The 19,475-nt window shown below is 39.8% G+C and overlaps 1 protein-coding gene and 1 pseudogene across 1 annotated transcript; one reads left to right on the forward strand and one right to left on the reverse strand.

Moving 5' to 3' along the window:
- Positions 1-887: 887 nt before the first annotated feature.
- On the reverse strand, positions 888-15,177 carry Trim40 (tripartite motif containing 40). Its single transcript, XM_076859075.1, has 5 exons — positions 14,833-15,177; positions 3,132-3,227; positions 2,395-2,613; positions 2,067-2,089; positions 888-954 (listed from the first exon to the last, which is right to left on the reverse strand). The coding sequence occupies exons 1-5, from the start codon at positions 15,175-15,177 to the stop codon at positions 888-890; spliced, it is 750 nt and encodes a 249-aa protein (XP_076715190.1).
- Positions 11,979-13,016, forward strand: LOC143401695 (receptor-binding cancer antigen expressed on SiSo cells pseudogene; annotated as a pseudogene).
- Positions 15,178-19,475: the final 4,298 nt, after the last annotated feature.

The following is a 19,475-nucleotide window of genomic DNA, read 5'->3' on the forward strand; positions in this document are numbered from 1 at the left end:
ATAAGTAATTAATATACAATTATATTAGTTATCCATTTCCATTAATACTACCATAAGTTTACTACCTTAAACAATCCATATTTATTGTCTCAGTTGGGGGGGGTCAAAAATCTGGGCATAACTTAACAGAATGTTCTGCGTGGGGTCTCATAAGACTGTCATCAAGGTGTCAGCTGAATCAGGTTCTTATCTGGGAGCTCAAGTGGAAAAGAATCTACATCCAGTCTTACTCAGATGTTGGCAGAATTCATTTTCTTATAGCTGGGAGACTAAGGGTCCCTGTTCCTACTGGTTAGAAGGTAGATCCTCCCACTTCAACAGATCAGCAAGTAGAGCTTCTAGAGTTGAGTCTGCTAGGAAGAAGGAATCCTAAGCCAAGTAACATAGTACTAGAGTGACACTCCACCATCTTTGCCATTTTTCATTGATGAGAAGCAAGTAATGATTCCCAGTCTACTCAGGGGAAGGAAGTCACACAAGGGCATGAACACCAAGAGGTGAGAATCAGGGGGATCCCCCCTGGAGTCTGTCTACCATGACAGTTGGATGGTACAAAGAACAGGTGCTACTGAAGCTCAGAAGAAATATTCCTCCCACAAACCTGCTGGGATCCATGTACTAACGTGGCATCATCATTGGTGAGCTCGTGCCACCCAGATACCTGGGTGCTTATTTTAATACCATTGGTTTACAGGCAAAATGGAGATCACGTAAGTGGTCCTGGAGATCATGGATCTGACCTCCACAGTGAGAGCCATAGCATGAAACTCATTCAGGAAGGAGATTGAGTCCAAGTGTCAGAGATCCAGGCATCAGATCACGGCTGTAGGGATGACGAAATAGGTATGTGTTCTGGAGATGGCAGACCTGATGATGCACCAGGAAGATTAATTGGCCACTGGACCAGCTGGAGCAAGCAGAGAGAGGAGTTCATCTAGATTCTTTGGAGTACTCCTAGAAACAAAGAAATCCTTGATAAATTCATATATTCTGTAGAATCTTCCACTGTTAGGTAGTCGCTAGCAATGAGCAGTGAAATGCAGGCAAGGTCACAGGTGTTTTTTAAAATTACTTTAAGTTTCTTTTCCCCCCTGGGACCAGGGATTGAACTCAGAGGCAGTCAACCATTGAGTCATATTTCTAGCCCTATTTTGTATTTTATTTAGAGACAGGGTCTCATTGAGTTGCTTAGCACCTCACTTTTTCTGAGGTTGGCTTTGGACTCCTGATCCTCCTGCTTCAGCCTTCCGCACCCCTGGGATTACAGGCATGGGCCAGTGCATCTGTCTTTAGGGTCCTTCTTTAAACTACTTCAAAGTAGAAGAGAAAGCAAAGAGTAGTAGTTGATTTGTAGAAAATAAACAAGCAAAAGGAGCTAATTGGGAAACATGGCAAGAGAAAAGGTTAATGGAACTAACTCTTATAGGGTCCATTGATGTTGACATAAAACTCAGAATTATGGTTTTAAGTGTCTCCAATTGTCTGGGAAGGAAGATTCCTTTAGTGGGTGCACTAAGGTAACTTCTGATAAGCTAATGACCCCAATGCTCACATTAACATGGGATTGACTTGTAGATGAAACCTTCCCTAAAGAGGATGGCCACTATGGCAGTTTCGGAGAGGACCAACTAAGGTCAGTAACTCCACTGCCCAATGTGAAGGAAGAGTTGAACACTTGATTGACAAAGAGCACAGAACATGGTCCCCAGTTCTCCTGGTAAACAAAAAACAATAATAAAATTGGGGACAGCATTGTCTCCTTTGTTGTTCTCTGCTTGGAGACAGCCCACTCTCTCCCTTGAGAGTGCTTTTTGCTTAAGCCTCACTTTTCTTTTACTTTATTTTCACCTCACTTTGACTTCTAATAAAGTTCTCTTGCATGACTTTTGCTGTCTGAATTTAAATCTTCTTTCATCTGAACACAGCAGCTGACGTTTGGAGTTTCAACTCCCTGCTTTCCTTTGACACCACTGGCCATGAAGCATGAAGGCAAAAATGATGAAGTCGATGTGCACCTCTATGTGATGAGTCTGTACATGCGGGAAGAGAAAAGGGATGACTCATACCTTTTCAGTAAGTCACTGGCAGTCTAAAAGAGAGAAAGAGAGTGAGAATCACAATCAGATCTCAGGTTCCTGACACCTCCAAATTCCCTTCCAAACTTGCTCTTGAAGGTCACTCTGGGGGCCACCTTGGAAGCTGCAAGGGATTGTACCCTCCTTCTACACCTTACCAGGCTGAAGCAGCAGGGTGTGACCTTGGACAAACACCACCACTACTTGCCCCTATGTACAACGTGAGTACTTCCTTTACATCTCCTGGAGGGGTGCTGTAGGTGGGCTGCATACTATTCAGAGAGAATCCCAGTGTTGGGGAGGTACCTCAGGTACACACCATCAGTGTATTGGCATCCAACTCCTTGGCTGTACTCTCCAGATCAGCAACCAGAAGGCTGATCTGTGCTATTGCCTTGGAGAGCTCAAGGATTCTGGCCTCCTTTGCTGATGTGTCCTCCAGCTGGCCCAGCTGCTGTTGAGGGATAATATCCAGTTGTCCCTTGTTTGGATGCTGACTCACCAGCTCAGCCTCCAACTTGTGGTTTCCACAGTCTACCTGAAACTCCAGAAAACGGACTCCCTAAGACTCAATGTCAGATGCTCCCTCCTGGCCCTCCACAGTCTGAATACCTGAGTAAGGATGCTGATTCCTCAGTCCTCTTCCCCTGGTGGGACAGCCTTCCTGTGTCACAGGAATCACAGAGGCAGCTGTGTTTCTCATAAAGAAAGACTAACCGAAAGAAAGGAAACTTCCCACCTAGGGCTCTTGGGACAGAGCCCTTGGTTGGTGTAGTAATTTTCACTTGATTGATGTCTCTTTTGATTGTCACCATGAGCCAGAGAGAGTAAGGTTGGTTTTCAGTTAATATAAGTCACATAAAAGTCAGAGGGCTTATCATGCCCCAGGTCACTCCACTAGCCAACCCTGAAGCCCAACCCAACACCCAGGTATTTAGCCTCAGCAACCTTCCATCCCCTTCAGGCTGTTCAGGGGACAGACATCCAAAATAGGAAGAGAGGTGCCTGAGGACTCTCCAACATAATCCTTCCCTCCTAGGATTTGGAGAAACCCACCTGCAGAGCCTGCAGCTTCTCCTCCTCCTGAGCCTTGAGCCTCTGAAGTTCTCCAATGTCCTTTCTGAGCTTCCTGAACCGGCGGGTGAGTCGTTCCTAAAGACCGGGGCACAACTGCTCATCAGACAAGTGGTAGGGGCGCACCCACTGGGGGAACCCCACACAGCAGGTAGGGTCCTGCCCAGCAGGAGGCTAATGTAATGTTCTGCCTAAAAATAGTAGGTACCTTTGAAACAAGGAACTTGAGAGTTTATTTAATAGAAAATCATAGGAGAAAAGTAATGAGTAATTTTTTTAGTCTAGATCCACACAAAATAACAGATAGTGATAGAACCATTTTCACTTGAGTTTAGGGTGCTCTCCTCTCCAAATATAAAAGTCATATGACAATTTTACATATGTATATAGTATATGTATACATATATATGTATATATACATATATTCACTTTAAATTCATACATAAAATTGTACATATTTATGGAGTGCCATGCAATGTTTCAATAAATATTGTGTAATGTTCAAGTCTGGGTAAGCATACTATATACTCAAAGATTTGTTTTTTGGTGATAGTAACATTTAAAAATCCTTTGTTCTAGCTTTTTTTTTTTTTTTTTTTTTGAACCCACAGGCACTTAACCACTGAGCAATATCTCCCATCCTTTTTATATTTTATTTTGAGACAGGGTCTCCATAAGTTACTGAAGCTGGTCTTGAACTTCAATCCTTCTGCTCAGCCTCCCAAGTTGCTGGGATTACAGGCATATGTCACTCCACTTGACTACTTCTAGGGTTTTTTTGGAAATATACTGTACACTATCATCATCTACAGTTACCCAACAGGAGGAACAGAACTATAGAAGATGATCCTGGGAAAACTGGCTTGTGATAACCAAGAAATAAAACCAAGTCCCTATCTAAAAAACTGCAGTATGAAAGGTGAAAGTGTAAAGTTAATAAAAAATAATATTCACATACAAAGTTATGAACTGAGGGGTAGGGAAATAATGCCATAAACAAACACCTCAAAGCATAAATGATGGGGAAAATGTTTAATTTGATCACATCAAGATTAAACACTTCTGTTTAATAACAGCACATGGACAAAATTAATAGAGAAATGACAGATTAGATTGAGGTTTGGTGGCACACACCTGTAATCCCAGCTACTCAGGAGGCTGAAACAGGAGGATTGTAAATTCAAGGGCAGCTTCAGCAATTTAGCAAGACCTGTCTCAAAAAGGCTAGGACTATATAGTTCAGTTATAAAGCACCCCTGGATCCAATTCTTAATACTGAGAAAATGAAATAAAATACAATATGATAAAAATAATTCAATACAATATAATACAATACAAAATGTCCTAGCAATATTTACAAGTGCTCACATGGGGCCCATCATAATTGTTAACTTGACCTAGACTGGCCTACTATCTCTTTCTGCCTGCTTCAAGACTAAAAGACATCTACCAGCCTCCATGACTGTAAACACCAAATAACGTGAAGAGTGAAATGAAGTGGCACTGAGAACCTGGAAGATCTTCACCTATTCCCAGAAAATACATGAATATTCCTCCTCTGTATTAGCCTATCCCTCTCCCTCATTATTCCTATCCTATATCTGTAACCCCTCAGCCTTCTGGAGTTGAGTAGCTGATTCATGAGCTAAGCTCCTTCTTCACCATTCTTTGGCCACTGAACAAAGTCTTCCTTTCTCCCCAACAGTGTCTCTCAGACATGGGTTTTTCTATGGGATGAGTCTTGAATCTGGGTTCCTTAACCCAGGGACAGTGGACAGGTAAGAAGTCAGCTAGAGCATTCTGGCAAATCTGTCACTGGGTACTTCCTGCAGGCATTTCCCAGCAGAGGCAAAATTTTAAAACTTAAGGCAATAAATGAGTGTCACTGTCACTCACTGGCCTTGCAGGGGAAGGGGACAGGCTGAGAAGGGCTGTGGAATTGCTTGTGTGAGCACAAATGTTCAGGTCTTAAAAATCACAAACAGCCTTTGCCCTTCAACCTGCTCACTTCTGCCCTCACAGTCAGATGTCTATTGAGCAGTCAGTCTGTCCTCGCCATTGTCCATCCTGATGGCCCTACATTCCGTGGCCATCTGCCTTGGTTTTTCATCCTTCTCTTGAAGCTCCTCTCTCCAGGGTGACCTGTGATCTCCATGATGAAGTGAGAAGACTTCTTCTCAGCTCTCTTTTTTGTGGATGGCATTTCCCTCTCTTGTCCCACCCTGTCCTTCCCAGCCTTGTGCCTTCTCTGTTTCTGCATTTCAAAATCCTATAAAAAGAACCCTGATGGGAGGTTGGTTCCTTAACCCTTCCTATCTTAGATTATGTCCTTAACTTCAGATTATGATGAGTCATAATTCTGAAACCAAATCTTTTTTTCTAACAGTTAATCTCATATTTTCAACTGAGCTAAGTATTTCCTGTCCTGCTAGTAACTCAAAAAATCATTTGGAGAATTCAGACTAGTCACCTACAACCCTTTCCCCTTAGCCTTCGTAATTCTGTCATTGTACCCACTGTTCTGCCTGCCCTTCTGTCACATTTTACTTACTTTTTAAAAAATATTTTTTAGTTATAGATAGATGCAATACCTTTACTTCATTTATTCATTTTTATGTGGTGCTGAGGATTGAACCCAGTGCCTCGCATGTGCAAGGCAAGCACTCTGCCACTGAGCCATAACCCATCTTACATTTCACTTTTTATCTGTGCTTCTCTTCCCTTCAAACTGCTCCTCTTTGACAAGATAAGCCCAAACTCCACCCAGCCTCTAAGGCTCTTCTCTCTGTGACACAACTCCAATTTACATTTCCAGTTCTCTCTCTCTCTCTCTCTCTCTCTCTCTCTCTCTCTCTCTCAGCTTCCTGCACACCCTCTGCACTGGTCAACAGGATTGCTTGGGTCTTTCTGAACACACCCATGAAGCCCCACCTCATTATGGTTTATCTCTTATTTCCTCTTGCCAGAAATACTATCTTTTTCTGATGGTCAGAACCCATTTTCCAAGTTCAGTTTTAAAAGTCAGAGTCTTATCTTCTGGCAGTTTAAAATTTAATGAAGGGTTTAAAGTCAACTTACTGGTACTGTGTAAATGAGAAAAGAAAGCAGAGATAACAGCAATAAAGATAAATGCATGAAATGATGGAAGATTGCAGGTTATATAGATGTATCATTTACAATATTCAAACAGTTCTCTGTTTCAAAAAGTATGTTTTCATCCATTTTGCAGTAAAATAATATTCAATGAGAGTATGTCATATAAATTAGCCACTTGTTTGAGTTAAAAAGCAAATTTCTACAAACATTTACTACCCTTGGCAGCCAGCACCCTTCCAGGATAGTTTCCTATTCAGAAGGTGATGAACTACCTGAGAAAAAGAAAGTCTGGAATAATTAGTAAAGAAATAAGAGCCAGAGCCAGAAAGTGGATTCAAAAAAGGGGAGCTCCGGATAGGTCCTCCAGTTCCAGTTGGAGCTAGCACTGAATGACTAGAAAATGGCTCTGGTTCTTTATTTAAGAGAGAGTACATCAAAGGCAGGGATAAGGTTTCAGCCTGTGGAGTCTTGCTTCGTGATGGCTTGCAGTCAACAGGTTGATTGGCCTCTTGGCAAGCCACACCCATCTCTGAGAGGTTGTGTGGCTATGTGGCTCCAGCAGGGTCACTCATCTCCGGTGCCATGCAGAACCTGTGACAGAGCTGAATAGAAAGTCACAAGTATCAGGCAATCTCAAACCAGTATCCAGGAGTTCCCAGATACCAGACTTTCTTATCCAATGGCTTCCATGCCAATTAGGTTCATGCACATTTCACTGGTGGCTTCTAGCAATTTACCTACCAAAAATACTCTTTAGTATTATCTTCTGGCAGTTTAAAATTTAATAAAGGAGGGGGTAGAGAGAGAAGAGGGGAGGGGAGGGGGGAGGGGGGATAGTAGAGGATAGGAAAGGCAGCAGAATACAACAGACTCCAGAATGGCAATATGTAAATCAATGGTTGTGCAACTGAAGTGATTCTGCAATCTGTATATGGGGTAAAAATGGGAGCTCATATCCCACTTGAATCAAAGTGTGAAATATGATATATAAAGAACTATGTAATGTTTTGAACAACCTACAATAAAAATTAATTTAAAAAAAATTTAAAAAAAATAAAATAAAAAAATAAAATAAAAAATAAAATTTAATAAAGGACTTAAGGTCAACTTACTGGTACTGTGTAATGAGAAAAGAAAGCAGAGATAATAGCAAGAAAGATAAATGAATGAAATGATGAAGATTGGAGCTAGAGCTGAATGGCTAGAAAATGGCTCAGACGTATTGGAATATAGTGAATAGTTTAATGCCTGTCTTGTCTTGAATGAATATTTTTTAAGTTTGTGATCCTATAAGCTGTCAGATAAACTATGACTTCACAGTAAAAACGAGGGTGTTAAGCAGTGATGGAATATGAAAACCTAGCAACACTGAAATTTGTTCTCAAACAACTTAACCATAATAACGTGTATAAAAGAAAATGCAGTTGACAGACAAAAAGTACCCATCCCCAATATATTAAATAACAACAACAACAAAAAAAAAACCTCACAACTAACTTTCAAAATGCATGCTTCTACAGAATAATATCATCCACATCATCATGCTCTAGAAAAGTTCAGGAAATAGACATAAAGGGTTTATGAGTAAATATAGGAGCTCAGCAAAGACTCTCATTTGAATCTATAAGACCAAAAAAAAGCCAACATTATAAAATATAGATATAGCTAACTTCAATAGAATCAGGGCACCTCAAGTCAAAGACACTTTGATTTCCAATTCAGAACAGAGAAAAACACTCGGTGATACTTCCTGCTACTTGTCAAGAAAAGTAAATAAACCCTCAAAAGTCACGAGTCTTAAAGAAATCAAGAAATTTAATGCAATGACCTTGAAAATCCCAGGGAGCACTCTAAAAAACAAAGAAACAGCCAGATATGGTGGCATACACCTGTAGTCTCAACTACTTGGGAGGTGAAGCAAAAAGAATGCTTGAGTGCCAAGTTTAAGACCAGCCTGTAGAGAGAGAAGATAGGAGGGGAAGGGAGGAGAGGGGAGGGGGGATAGTAGAGGATAGGAAGGGCAGCAGAATACAACAGACACTAGTATGGCAGTATGTAAAAAAGTGGATGTGGAACCGATGTGAATCTGCAATATGTATACGGGGTAAAAATGGGAGGTCATAATCTGCTTGAATCAAATGTATGAAATATGATATGTCAAGAGCTTTGTAATGTTTTGAACAACTAATAATAAAAAAAAAAAAACATTGAAAAAAAAAAAAAAAAAAAAGACCAGCCTGGACAGCATAATGAGAACCCCATCTCAAAACAAAAGCAAAAAACTTACAAAGGTGATATAAGAACATTCTTCTGAAAGGAGAGTCAACAAGATTATCAAGTCTCAAAAAAATTTTCAATGGCAAAGATACTTCTAGATTTAAAAGTAAACCATGAGACCAAACATATCAAAAATATGTAATAATAACATTAATACAAAAATAATAATCAATGTAGAAGAGTGAAAATTTTCCATTACATTGTTATAAGAACTTACTTTATGTCAAATCAGAAATAACACATAAATGTGGAAAGGACTCACTATTATAGAAATGTTTGCAGATGACTGGATACAAGAATTTTAAAAATTAACATGGATTTATCCTTCACACTATACAGTATATTAAATAAGCTTAAAATTATAATCTTTAAAGATAAAAGAGCAGCATAATCATATTAGACAAATTTTTGAGTATTTAAGATAAGGAGATTTTATTTCTATAAAGAATAGAAGTGATTTTAAATATAAAATTTCTAAATTTTTTGCCCCTAAAATACAAGAAAAAAGAAAAGAAAGAATAAAATAAAAAATGTAGGCTAAACATAACTAATACAGTTATTTTTCAAAAGAATAAGTACTGTGAGGTGATGATACAGAATTTATGTCCTGATTCTATGGGGAAATGTAGAAAGTGACTCTTCATAGATAAAATAATCTCACCACCCTCCCCCCTGCCCCCCGCATGTAGAAATCAAGTAAAACAACTGAAGTGAATGTTACACACTTATTAAACCAACAAAATACATGAAAGTGCTAGACACCATCATTGGTCAGTCAGTAAGGAAACAGGTATACAAAGAAGACTTAGTGGCATTACAAACTTTTCAGTCTTTCTGGAATACAGCATAATTCTTTTTCAAAGGATATAATTTATGCCAGGCATGGTGGTACACACCTGTAGTCCCAGAGATTCTGGAGGCTGAGGCAGGAGGATGGCAAGTTTGAAGACAGCCTTAACAACTTAGTAAGAGCCTGTCTCAAAAATTAAAAATGGGCTGGGGATATAGCTCAGTGGTAAGCCTCCCCAGAGTTCAATCCCTAGTACTGTCAAAACCAAACCAAACCTGTTCTGTCAACGTTAACAGGTGCACACAGGGCCCACCATCATAACTTCTACGGAAATAGACTCAACTGTCTTGCTCTTCCTCTCTCTACTTTTCAGCCACCTCCTTATGCTTGGGTAAATTGTACATCACCTTTTCCTCAGCTGTCTGTCCTCAAGCAGCCTCTTGGAACATCTTAGATCACTTGTTTCAAACTGCAGACGGGTGCTCCAGCCAGCCAGCCAACTCTGTGCTGGTTCTCTCATAGTTCACTTGCCTGAATTATATCACCCAAACTATTCTCTCTTTTCACACCTTTTGCATCCCCACCTCTGCCACACTGCTGATGTTCCTGCTTCTTATATTATTGAGGAAAAAAAAACCAGAACACCCAAGCTGTCTCTAAAACGTAAAAACTGCTTATGTTTAGAGACAGCTTCTTTTGTCCCCTACGGAACAAGTGGAAGAAGTCCCTTTCTTCCAGCCCAGGCTTCTCTTCTCTGCCACTATCTAAAGGGCCCCTCAGTCTCTTTCAATGCAATCTAACATCATATCTTAAAAAGCTCTTCTCTCAGCACTGGGACACAATTTTCTGTTTTTCTCCTGTCCTTCTGTGACTCACCCTGTCTCCTTTTCTGGGTCCTTCTCTATCCTACATCCTAGTGATCACCTTTCCCATGACCTTCCCTGAAACTGATTTTCTCTCAAGATTCCCTTCTAAGGATATTGCATCAATTCCCTTGGATGTAAATATCATATTCAAGCCAGGTGCCGTGGTACACACCTGTAATCCTAGCAATTTTCAAGCCTGAGATAAGTGGTTTGCAAGTTCAAAGCCAGCCTCGGCAACTTAGAAGACCCTCAGCAACTTAGTGAAACCCTGTCTCAAAATACAAAATAAAAGGAACTGGGGAGCCAGGCATGGTGGTGCATGCCTGTAATCCCAGTGGCTCAGGAGGCTGAGGCAGGAGGATTGTGAGTTCAAATCCAGCCTCAGAAAATTAGCAAGGCACTTAGCACCTCAGCGAGACCCTATCTCTAAATAAAATATTGAAAAGGGCTGGGGATGTGGCCCAGTTGTTGAGTGCACCCCTGGGTTCAAGCCTCAGTATCAAAAAAAAAAAAAAAAAAGAACCAGGATGTAACTCAGTGGTAGCATGCCCCTGGGTTCAAGTTCAAGTACCATAACAAATAAATAAATATTACCTTCATTCCTGCTCTAGATTCTGAGAATATAACCCCAGACTCTCTTTGGAGATACAGAGTTGATATCCAATTACATATCTAAGATCGTTACTATGGTGTGTCTCAACTTGGACTCAACTTGTCCCAAATGAAACTCTTGATATTTCATTCAAACCTGGTCTCCCCAGTCCTTATCTGTCACATCATCCCTTTGGTTTCTCAAACCAGAAACTCATGAAGTCATCTTTGATTCTTTGATTTTTTTTCCTCACCCCAATTCTAACCTATCAATAAATCCTAACAATTCAAACTCTGATTATAAATTCTTTAAATATAATGAGACCTTCCAGACTTGGGTCTCTGCATATATTTCCTTTCCCTCGGCTTTGCATTGGTCCATTTTTCTCCCTCTAGGTCTTAACTTCAATGTCATCTCCCCTAAGAGACCCCGTCAGACCACACTAACATAGTCATGTGTTACTCTCCATCTCAGGGTCTTATTTGTTTTCTTCCTAGATCACAAAATCATGTAGTTTGTTTCATTTCTTATTTGTCTGTTTTCTTAAGTGAAGACTCATACCTCATCATACATAAATTCAGAAAGAACTCACTCTGTTTTCCTTAAATGAATAAATATTGTTGGCATTTATTTGTTCTGCAGTTCCTATTACTGTTTAAACATGAATTTGAAGACAACGATCATGAATCATCTGGTACTTCCTATAACAGCTAGCATGACATTCTATACAAGGTGCAGACCTGGGTAAATCATTTAGTAGATGAGTAGATTTCTCCCTCTTGTGCCTGTGGCTCATTAGCCAGTGGGAAGCTCCTCCCCACACTCGGAGGACACCATACCTGGAGGGTGCAGAGCTCTTTGCCTCTTCAACTTTCTGAGCTATTTCTCTCCTTTCTATAGTCACTCCCAAGCTGGAATATCTTTTTTTCTCATTTTATATCATTACAATAGTTTCTAAAAATCAAGAAGACTTTGAAAACTCAGTCTTCATCATTTCAATAGAAAGATATTCATGGTATACAAATACTACCTGGATTGGGGTGAGGGAAAATGTTGGTAAAAATAATTCTAGAGGAATTGACAAAATAAACATATGAATATCCACAAAAATTCTGAAAAATCAGAGTGTGATGATAAATTGAAAATCTATCCGACATTTAAATATATTACAAGGTAGAAAGTGGGAGGGAAAGGTTTTGATTCCCATGATGGCCATCATGCAGTTTCAGTTATTTAAAGTTTATAACTTGCCTATACTCCCAGTGATTCCAGAGGCTGAGATAGGAGGATCTCGGGTTCCAGGCCAGCCTTAGCAATTTAGAGAGGCTTTACACAATTTTGCAAGACCTTGTCTCAATAAAAAATAAAATTGTTCTGAGGATGTGACTTGGTGGTTAAGCACCCCAGATTCAATCCCTAGTACCAACAATAAAAATATAGTTTGTATCTGCCTAGCAATAGTATACTTATTCTTAAAGAGATTAATGCACAGATTAGCAGAGGACAGAAATTAAATGGAGATCATATAACTTTGCCAACCACATGAAGTAAATATACATTTATGTATATTTATGGCATATTACAAAGTTGGCATTCAAATCAGTGGGAGAACTATATGGAATATTTATTGGTTCCTAAGCAAACAGGAGTTGAAGGGTGGACTTCCTGGATTGAAGATGTACCTTCAGTGTAAGGATTGAAGGAGAGAATGGGAATGTGTCAACAACAGAGTGCCCTGGAACAACAGGAACCTGTTTTAAGAACATGATGCCAACTATGAGCAAAACTTAGACAATCATTAAGAAGAGAGAATTGTTCAATTTTGGTATTTCAGATGGTAACACAGGTTTCTCTAGTAAATTAGCACCTACACAAAAATGTCCGTGCTTCATCAGGTGACTTAAATATCTGGCAAGAAAATACTAACATAGGGCTGTTGGTAAAAATCAGCAGTGGAATGCTTGTTTAGCATGCCCAAGGCCCTGGGTTCCATCCCTAGCAGTGAAAAAATGAGAAAGAGAGAGAAAGGAGGAAGCAAGGAAGGGAGGCAGGGACCAATGCATGGGAAGAAGATGGAGCCTGGCAAGAAGTTCTGAGACAGCAGATCAAAGAGAGGAGCCGGACCACAAAGGGAGAAAATGGAAAAGGAAGCACAGTGTCTAACAAGGAAGGAACAAGACAAAATTGGTAGGAAATTTTATAACATGTATTCTTCAAATGTCATGATACCTGTAGGGGAAACCTAGCTCCACCAGTCAAGCAATGTTTTATGAATTTAAGAAGCATTTTCAGAATACAAACATATTACTTGGTTTTAATTCATTCACCAAGCCCTCTAAGAAATCAAAGTTTTACCAAATACCTTGAACTCTTAGTGATTAAGACTCAAAAGAACAACAACAACAAAAAGATTTAGGATAAAATTTTTTTAATATGCTCTAGATGTAAAACAATTATTTGCTATAGAGAAATTATTAATGAAATGTCGTAGCACCTCTCAAGCTAGTTTTCTAGCTGAAAAAGTGAGCATAAGTAATTTTATGGTCTAAAAGAACTCTGCTGCTTATTATTCTTTCCTTCATGGCCTACTTATAAAATAAATGATTTTAATATTCTTTTGTTTCTACAAATACCTGTCCTGAATTGAACATATAGTAGGACTTAAGCCGTTTTTATTATCAGAAACTGGTACTAGCATATACTTCTTTAATTTGAATTGGTATTATTTATGTTTAGTATTATATTAAAGTTGTCATTTTTGGTTTTCCAGAAAATGGCTTTAAAACCATAGTTTTATTTATCATAAAAATTTTCTATATCACTATTTATTTTGGATTATGTTGTAATGTTATACATATTTGTAATTTATAATGCATGCATAAACATTTAAAAGTAAAGAACAAATTTACAATATGTAAAATGATTTGGCATACAAGCAGGAATATAGAGAATAATAAAACAGAATAGAATCAAGAACATATGTAAGTAAATATACATTTATGGCATATTACAAAGTTGGCATTCAAATCAGTGGGAGAACTATATGCAATATTTAATAAATGGTGATAGGACAAATTGTAACTTAGAAAAAATAATTAGACTCCTATACACTTTCACCAAAATATATCTTGGGTATTCTAAGTTATCCAAAATATACATTGAAAAATATTACAACATTGTATACAACCTCAAAACAAAATAATAACTTGAAAATAACACAATGTTTGTCTATTTATGTTACATTCAAAAAATGAATACCATACAATTGTTGAAAAGAATTCAGAAGATCTGGAAGCACTGATGGAAAAAATGGGAAAATGTCCAAAATATTTTTTTGGATGATAAAGACAAGCTACAGGAAAAAAAAAAATCATGTGTATGTGTGTGTGTGTTTTCAAGAGTGCATTTGCACACACAATTTTCTGAAAGTATACACAAAAATCTAAAAATGATCACCTCTAGGACTGACAATGTGGGGAGGCAGGAAAAATGATTTTGAGTTTTGATGGTATACCTTTTGGTGTTGTCTGAATTTAATATGAAGAGGTTGAAATTTTTCTGTTAAAACATTAAGTAAGATAAAAATAATCATGATGAGAAGGAAAAAGTGAAGAAAAGACAAAGAAAGGGGGAAGAAAAAGAGAGAATCATATATTAATATACAGGTTTCAATATACTTGCAGAATAATTGCTAGCGTAGGTAAAACTTGATTTCACTTCTAGCCAAGTTTCTAGTACTATCAACCAGGGAGTATATAATCTTAGTATTGAACAGACTTTACGTTATCTGGTACAACTTCATTCAACAGATGAACACACTAAGAGTGGCTCAGGCTTCCTGGAAATCTGCCATTACAGGGACAGTATCACCTTTAAGACAGCCTCACATTAAAGCTTGAAAGTCCAACATCAGCAGCAAAATATACACGGAAAAGCAAAGACAAGGATATAAAATAGAATGAAGCAGAGGGAACAAAGGTGTCAGTTATTGATCCTCTCTGTAAGGTCCCACGCACAGAAGCAAATAGCTCAGGGAGCCATGGCAGGGGTGCTCAGCCTTACCTTGTAGTGACTGATGGCATTTTCAATGGTCGGCTCAGAATGAGATTGGTGTTCAGGGGACTCCAGGCATTCCACGCACAGTAGACATTTGCTCTTCTCACAGAACCTCTGAAACCTCTTCTGGTGCTTGTGGCAGATGTAGCCTTCCCCCAGTACCCCCTCAGAATAGGGCTTCCGGCAGAGGGGACAGCAGAGAGCCCCAGAGGCCAAGGCCTTCTCCATGTGCTGGGCCAGGCACACACGACAGAAGAGGTGTTTGCAGTCCGTGCTCACAGCCTCCTTCAGGTGTTCTTGGCAGATGGGGCAGACAGCCTCCTCCTGTCTGTCCTCTTGTAAGGAGACCATGGTCTCCAACCTGTCCCACCAGCCTCCCACTGGGTCTTCTGAAGAATCCTGCCACACTTGATAGCCCAGATGAGAGGGCTCAGCTGGAAGGAGGCAGCCCTGGACGGACCCAAAGGACACAGCTCAGGCTCCAACTTCAGGCAGTTGCCCCCTTTCCATCAAGGGAGACAGTTCTGGCCACCTAAACCATGATTCTGAATGAGTTTAAGAAATACCTCATTAGCTTTGCTCTGCATCCTGTGGTTTCCCTATATCTGCTACACTTGAAATCACTATTTCCATACAACTCTAAGAAGCAGGTGATTGAAAAACTCTTTTATTCCCCCCCCCCCATTTTCTCTTGAGAGCTTTCTGTGAATATTTATACAGTTCAAAATTAAATGGCCAGGATGTCATTGTCATGGCCAGAAACAGAACCTCCATAATTTACAAGTTGAAAGTCTTCTCTGATTTGCTGTTGGTTGCCAGGATTCGGCAGGAGTTCAAACTGTTCTCGCCCACAGTAACGTACTGCCGTTGATACAGCCAACCATTTATAGCAGCATGTTGTCAGCAAGTCCTTTTCCTAACTAGCATCTTTTCCACGGTTATAGATGCCACAATGAAAGAGAAAGAGAAAGAAAACAGGACAGAAAGCAGAAGAGAGACTTGTGTAATGTTTGAAGCCATCTTTTTCTTTCTTTTCAAATCATCTCCAAAGGTGACCCAAAGGAAGTCTCTGCCACACCACTTCCCTTAAATATGGTGTGTTCACTCTCATCTTGCCTAACTTCCTTCCCCACAAAAGCTCTTTTATAATCCTACCTCAATTTCTCCTTTTTGATTTCAGGTCATTTTCTCAGGCTCCAGATCTGGGGAGAAGGCCGGCCGGGTGAATGGTTCCTTCTTAAATCAGGCCAATTATATATGCTCATGGGTCAGTAAAACTGGGGGAGAGGTGGAGCAACTCAACCAATCTTAGAAACACTGAATTACCAGGAAAATGAAAGTCCCCGTGACCTAGGGTAACTGGAAGAACAGGTGGACTTTGATTGTTGCAGGGTGTGGCTTGTTTGCTCACGGGAAAGAGGAAAGTCTTGGTGCTTTTAATGCAAATATTACAGAAACTGACAGTCAATTCAGAATGGAGGCCACCAGAATTCCAGCTTATGGAACTGTAGGATCCAGGTGTCATGAGACCTTGACACTTACTGCTGGATGATGCTGGAACATCAGTTGCCCACCCCACTGTCCTCCAGTAACCTTCCAGTCAGGCTGATCTCAGCATTGACATTGGGTGAGACACCAGCTGGTGCCAGTAATAAGGATCGCCGCTTGAGGCTTTTAATGATCTAAGATTCTTATTTGAAAACCTCAATCCATAGCCCCCTCCTTCAATCCTACTTTGCCACCGATTGCTATGTGGAGTTGTGTGGTATTATAATAAGGTGAGTATACTTTTGGTCTTCATCCCTGGTTCTGGAAGACAACTCCTCAAACCCTTGTAGTTTCCTGAGTGATAGAAGTGACTGGTGTATATTTTGCTATTCACAATAGGACCCTTTCAACCAAACCTGATTTTATGCCAAAGAGGTGGCTCTTAAAATATGGGGCCAGTTACTAGAAAAGCCAATTATGGTTAGAGAGTTGGAACTTATAGCTCTACCTCCTACCTCGAGAAAGAAGAGAGGGTCCTGGGAACTGAGTAATCACCAATGGCCAATAATTTGGTCAATTATACTTACATATTGGAATATTCATGAAAGTCTCAACAAAAGGGTTCAAAGAACTTCCAGGATGGTAAATGCATCACATGCTGGGAAAATGGTGCTCACCAAACTCAGTGGGGATACAACTCAGCGGGGACACAAGATCCTGTGCTCACTTCCCTTCCGGAGCTTACCCTATGTACCTCTTCATCTGGCTGTTCGTGACTTCTTTGCACCAAATCAGTAATAGCAATTAAAATGTGTTTCTGAGTTCTGTGCACTATTATAGCAAATTGTTAAACTTAAGGATGGAGTCATGGAGAATTCCAATTTGTAGCCAAGTCAGCCATAAGTGTGGGTAACCTGGGGACCCACTACTTATGATGTGCATTTGAAGCAAGAGGCAGTCTTCTGGAACAAGCCCTTAACCTGTGATATCTGTATTAACCACCGATAGTGTCAGAATTAAGGACATTTAGTTATGTCAGAGAATTGTAAAATTAGTTGGTGTGAGAAAAATAAATCCACATATTTGGTGCCCAAATGTTTAAACAGATTTTCTTTTAGGTTGATACCAAAAAGTCACTTTCTCAAGTCATAGTTCCTTGGCTTTCTTCTCAAAGGAGATGACTCCCTAAAATTTCAAGGTCACAGGTGGGGTGGGTACCCTCCTCACTCCATACCCCCACCTCCTGACCATTATTTCTCAGACTCAGAGTAAGAATATCTGTCTGAAAGATCTCTGGTTGTCTACTCTGGCTCTTCTTTGCTATCCTTCACACACCTGTCTCCTTTAATTCATTGAGGACTTGGGTACAAGGATCACAGGTTTTTCCTTACCCCATGTCTTCCATTATCCTAAGTACAAGACTATGTAAATGGACATCCAACACTGAAGTCCCTCAGTTCCTTGACCTGCCCACATCTAATGACCTTCCCTTTTGCCACCTACCCTGTGACCACTCTCTGCACTTCGTCGGAATTCAGATTTCAGCACTTGAAATCACAAATCTAGGCATCAACCTTGTTCTGCTGCTCTCTCTGTAAGCTACTCACTGCCACACCTGTTCTTTAACCTCTAGTCCTTGACCCTCCTGCATTAGACATTTCTGCACAATCTCATGGGATAATGTAGGAAACAAAATATAGAAAAATTAAATAACTGTCCAAGGTCACAGTGGGGTAAATCTAGACCTGAGATTCATATTTGGATATCTGTTATCCCAGACCCATGGCTTTTTTGCCACAAAGTGTCATCTCTCTCCACACCTTTCCTTGCCCTTGATAAATGAGTGGGTGAATGGATAGATGGATAGAAAGACTGATTAAGTGGATATATGGCCACATAGATGAAGAAAAATAGCATTTTATGCCAATGTGGAATACTGATCATATGGCAACTTTTACTATAGTTATTTAGGTACTTGTTTTTCCTACAGGTTTATTGAGCAACTTAAAGGCAGGAACCCACTATTTAGTAATACTAGCTTGTGTATGTGTAAACTATATATGTGTAAAATACTAGCTTGTGTATGTGTGTGTGTGTATGTGTGTGTGTGTATGTGTGTGTGTGTGTGTGTGTGTGGTGTTAGGGAATGAACAGCTTTATGTCTATGCTGTACCAACAGAGCTATACCCCCAGACCCCTGAGTAATATTAGCTTAAGAAAAAAATTGTAAGTAAGGCTGGAAATTTATGAAGTAAGGGTTTTTACACACAATTACCTGATAATAACTCACAGAAGACTCTGCCAGATCCCAAGCTTTCACAAAAAGTACTTGTACAAGGACATCTACCAAGCAATTGTCTATTTAACCTTGAACTGATGTTACTCAAGTTATTTGCCATTATGGCCAAGAAACAATGTTTCAAAATATCTGATGTAATCTTCATTTTTGAAAACTTCAAAAACTTCCCCTTGTCTCAACCTCCTTGAATACACCCATAGTTTGCTGGCATGCACAATCCCATTGCAGTGCTATTCCCAAATAAATATCAGTATTTGGGAGAAAATATGATTTTTTAAAATTTAGATTGACAATCCTAAACTTGAATTTCAGTGATATTTTCTCAATTACATCCAAACTTATGATTCTGAGACCTTAGTTCAAGCAGTCCCCTCCTTGTAATTCTCTTTTCCTTGGCTATTGGTTCCCTCTCACCTCACCCCTCTAATCATCTGTAAAAGGTGGACTACTCCAACCTTGTGCCATGAGGTGTAGCTAAATGAACTTCCAAGGCAGAGGCCCCAGGTTCATGCCACCACTCTGTCTTTTCCCACCTGAGCCTCAATGCCATTCAGATTCTTTTTTCCTTATCTTGATCTCCTTGAGTTTAAATTCCTGCACATCCTTGGATGTCCCATCACCACTTCAAGTTCAATGTACCTTCTAAATTATTCCTACCTGGATTTTAACCTGCCACTCTGCCCAGAACAGGAATAGAGAGGGTGCTTCAGCTGAGTGCTTTTGGTAGCTGACTCTGGGTGCAAAGTAAGTGGCACTGTCTCCCAAGATGGATCATGACTTCTTCCTTTCACCTCTGGAAGGTAGACTGCTGCTGCCATGACTTGAGAGCACTAGGATATTTCTCTTAAAGATGGTGGCTTAA

The sequence above is a fragment of the Callospermophilus lateralis genome, chromosome 6 (assembly GCF_048772815.1).
Source record: "Callospermophilus lateralis isolate mCalLat2 chromosome 6, mCalLat2.hap1, whole genome shotgun sequence".
Classification (NCBI taxonomy): Eukaryota; Metazoa; Chordata; class Mammalia; order Rodentia; family Sciuridae; genus Callospermophilus; species Callospermophilus lateralis.

What these genes read in the sequence shown, in the direction of transcription:
- Trim40 (XM_076859075.1), bottom strand. Translation starts at nt 15,177, where the DNA reads ATGGTCTCCTTACAAGAGGACAGACAGGAGGAGGCTGTCTGCCCCATC. An exon ending in AGAAGCTGCAGGCTCTGCAG is followed by an intron (nt 2,614 to 3,131) that starts GTGGGTTTCTCC and finishes CTGGAGTTTCAG; the next exon opens with GTAGACTGTGGAAACCACAA. An exon ending in GCCAGTGACTTACTGAAAAG is followed by an intron (nt 955 to 2,066) that starts GTATGAGTCATC and finishes CTTTGTTTCTAG; the next exon opens with GAGTACTCCAAAGAATCTAG.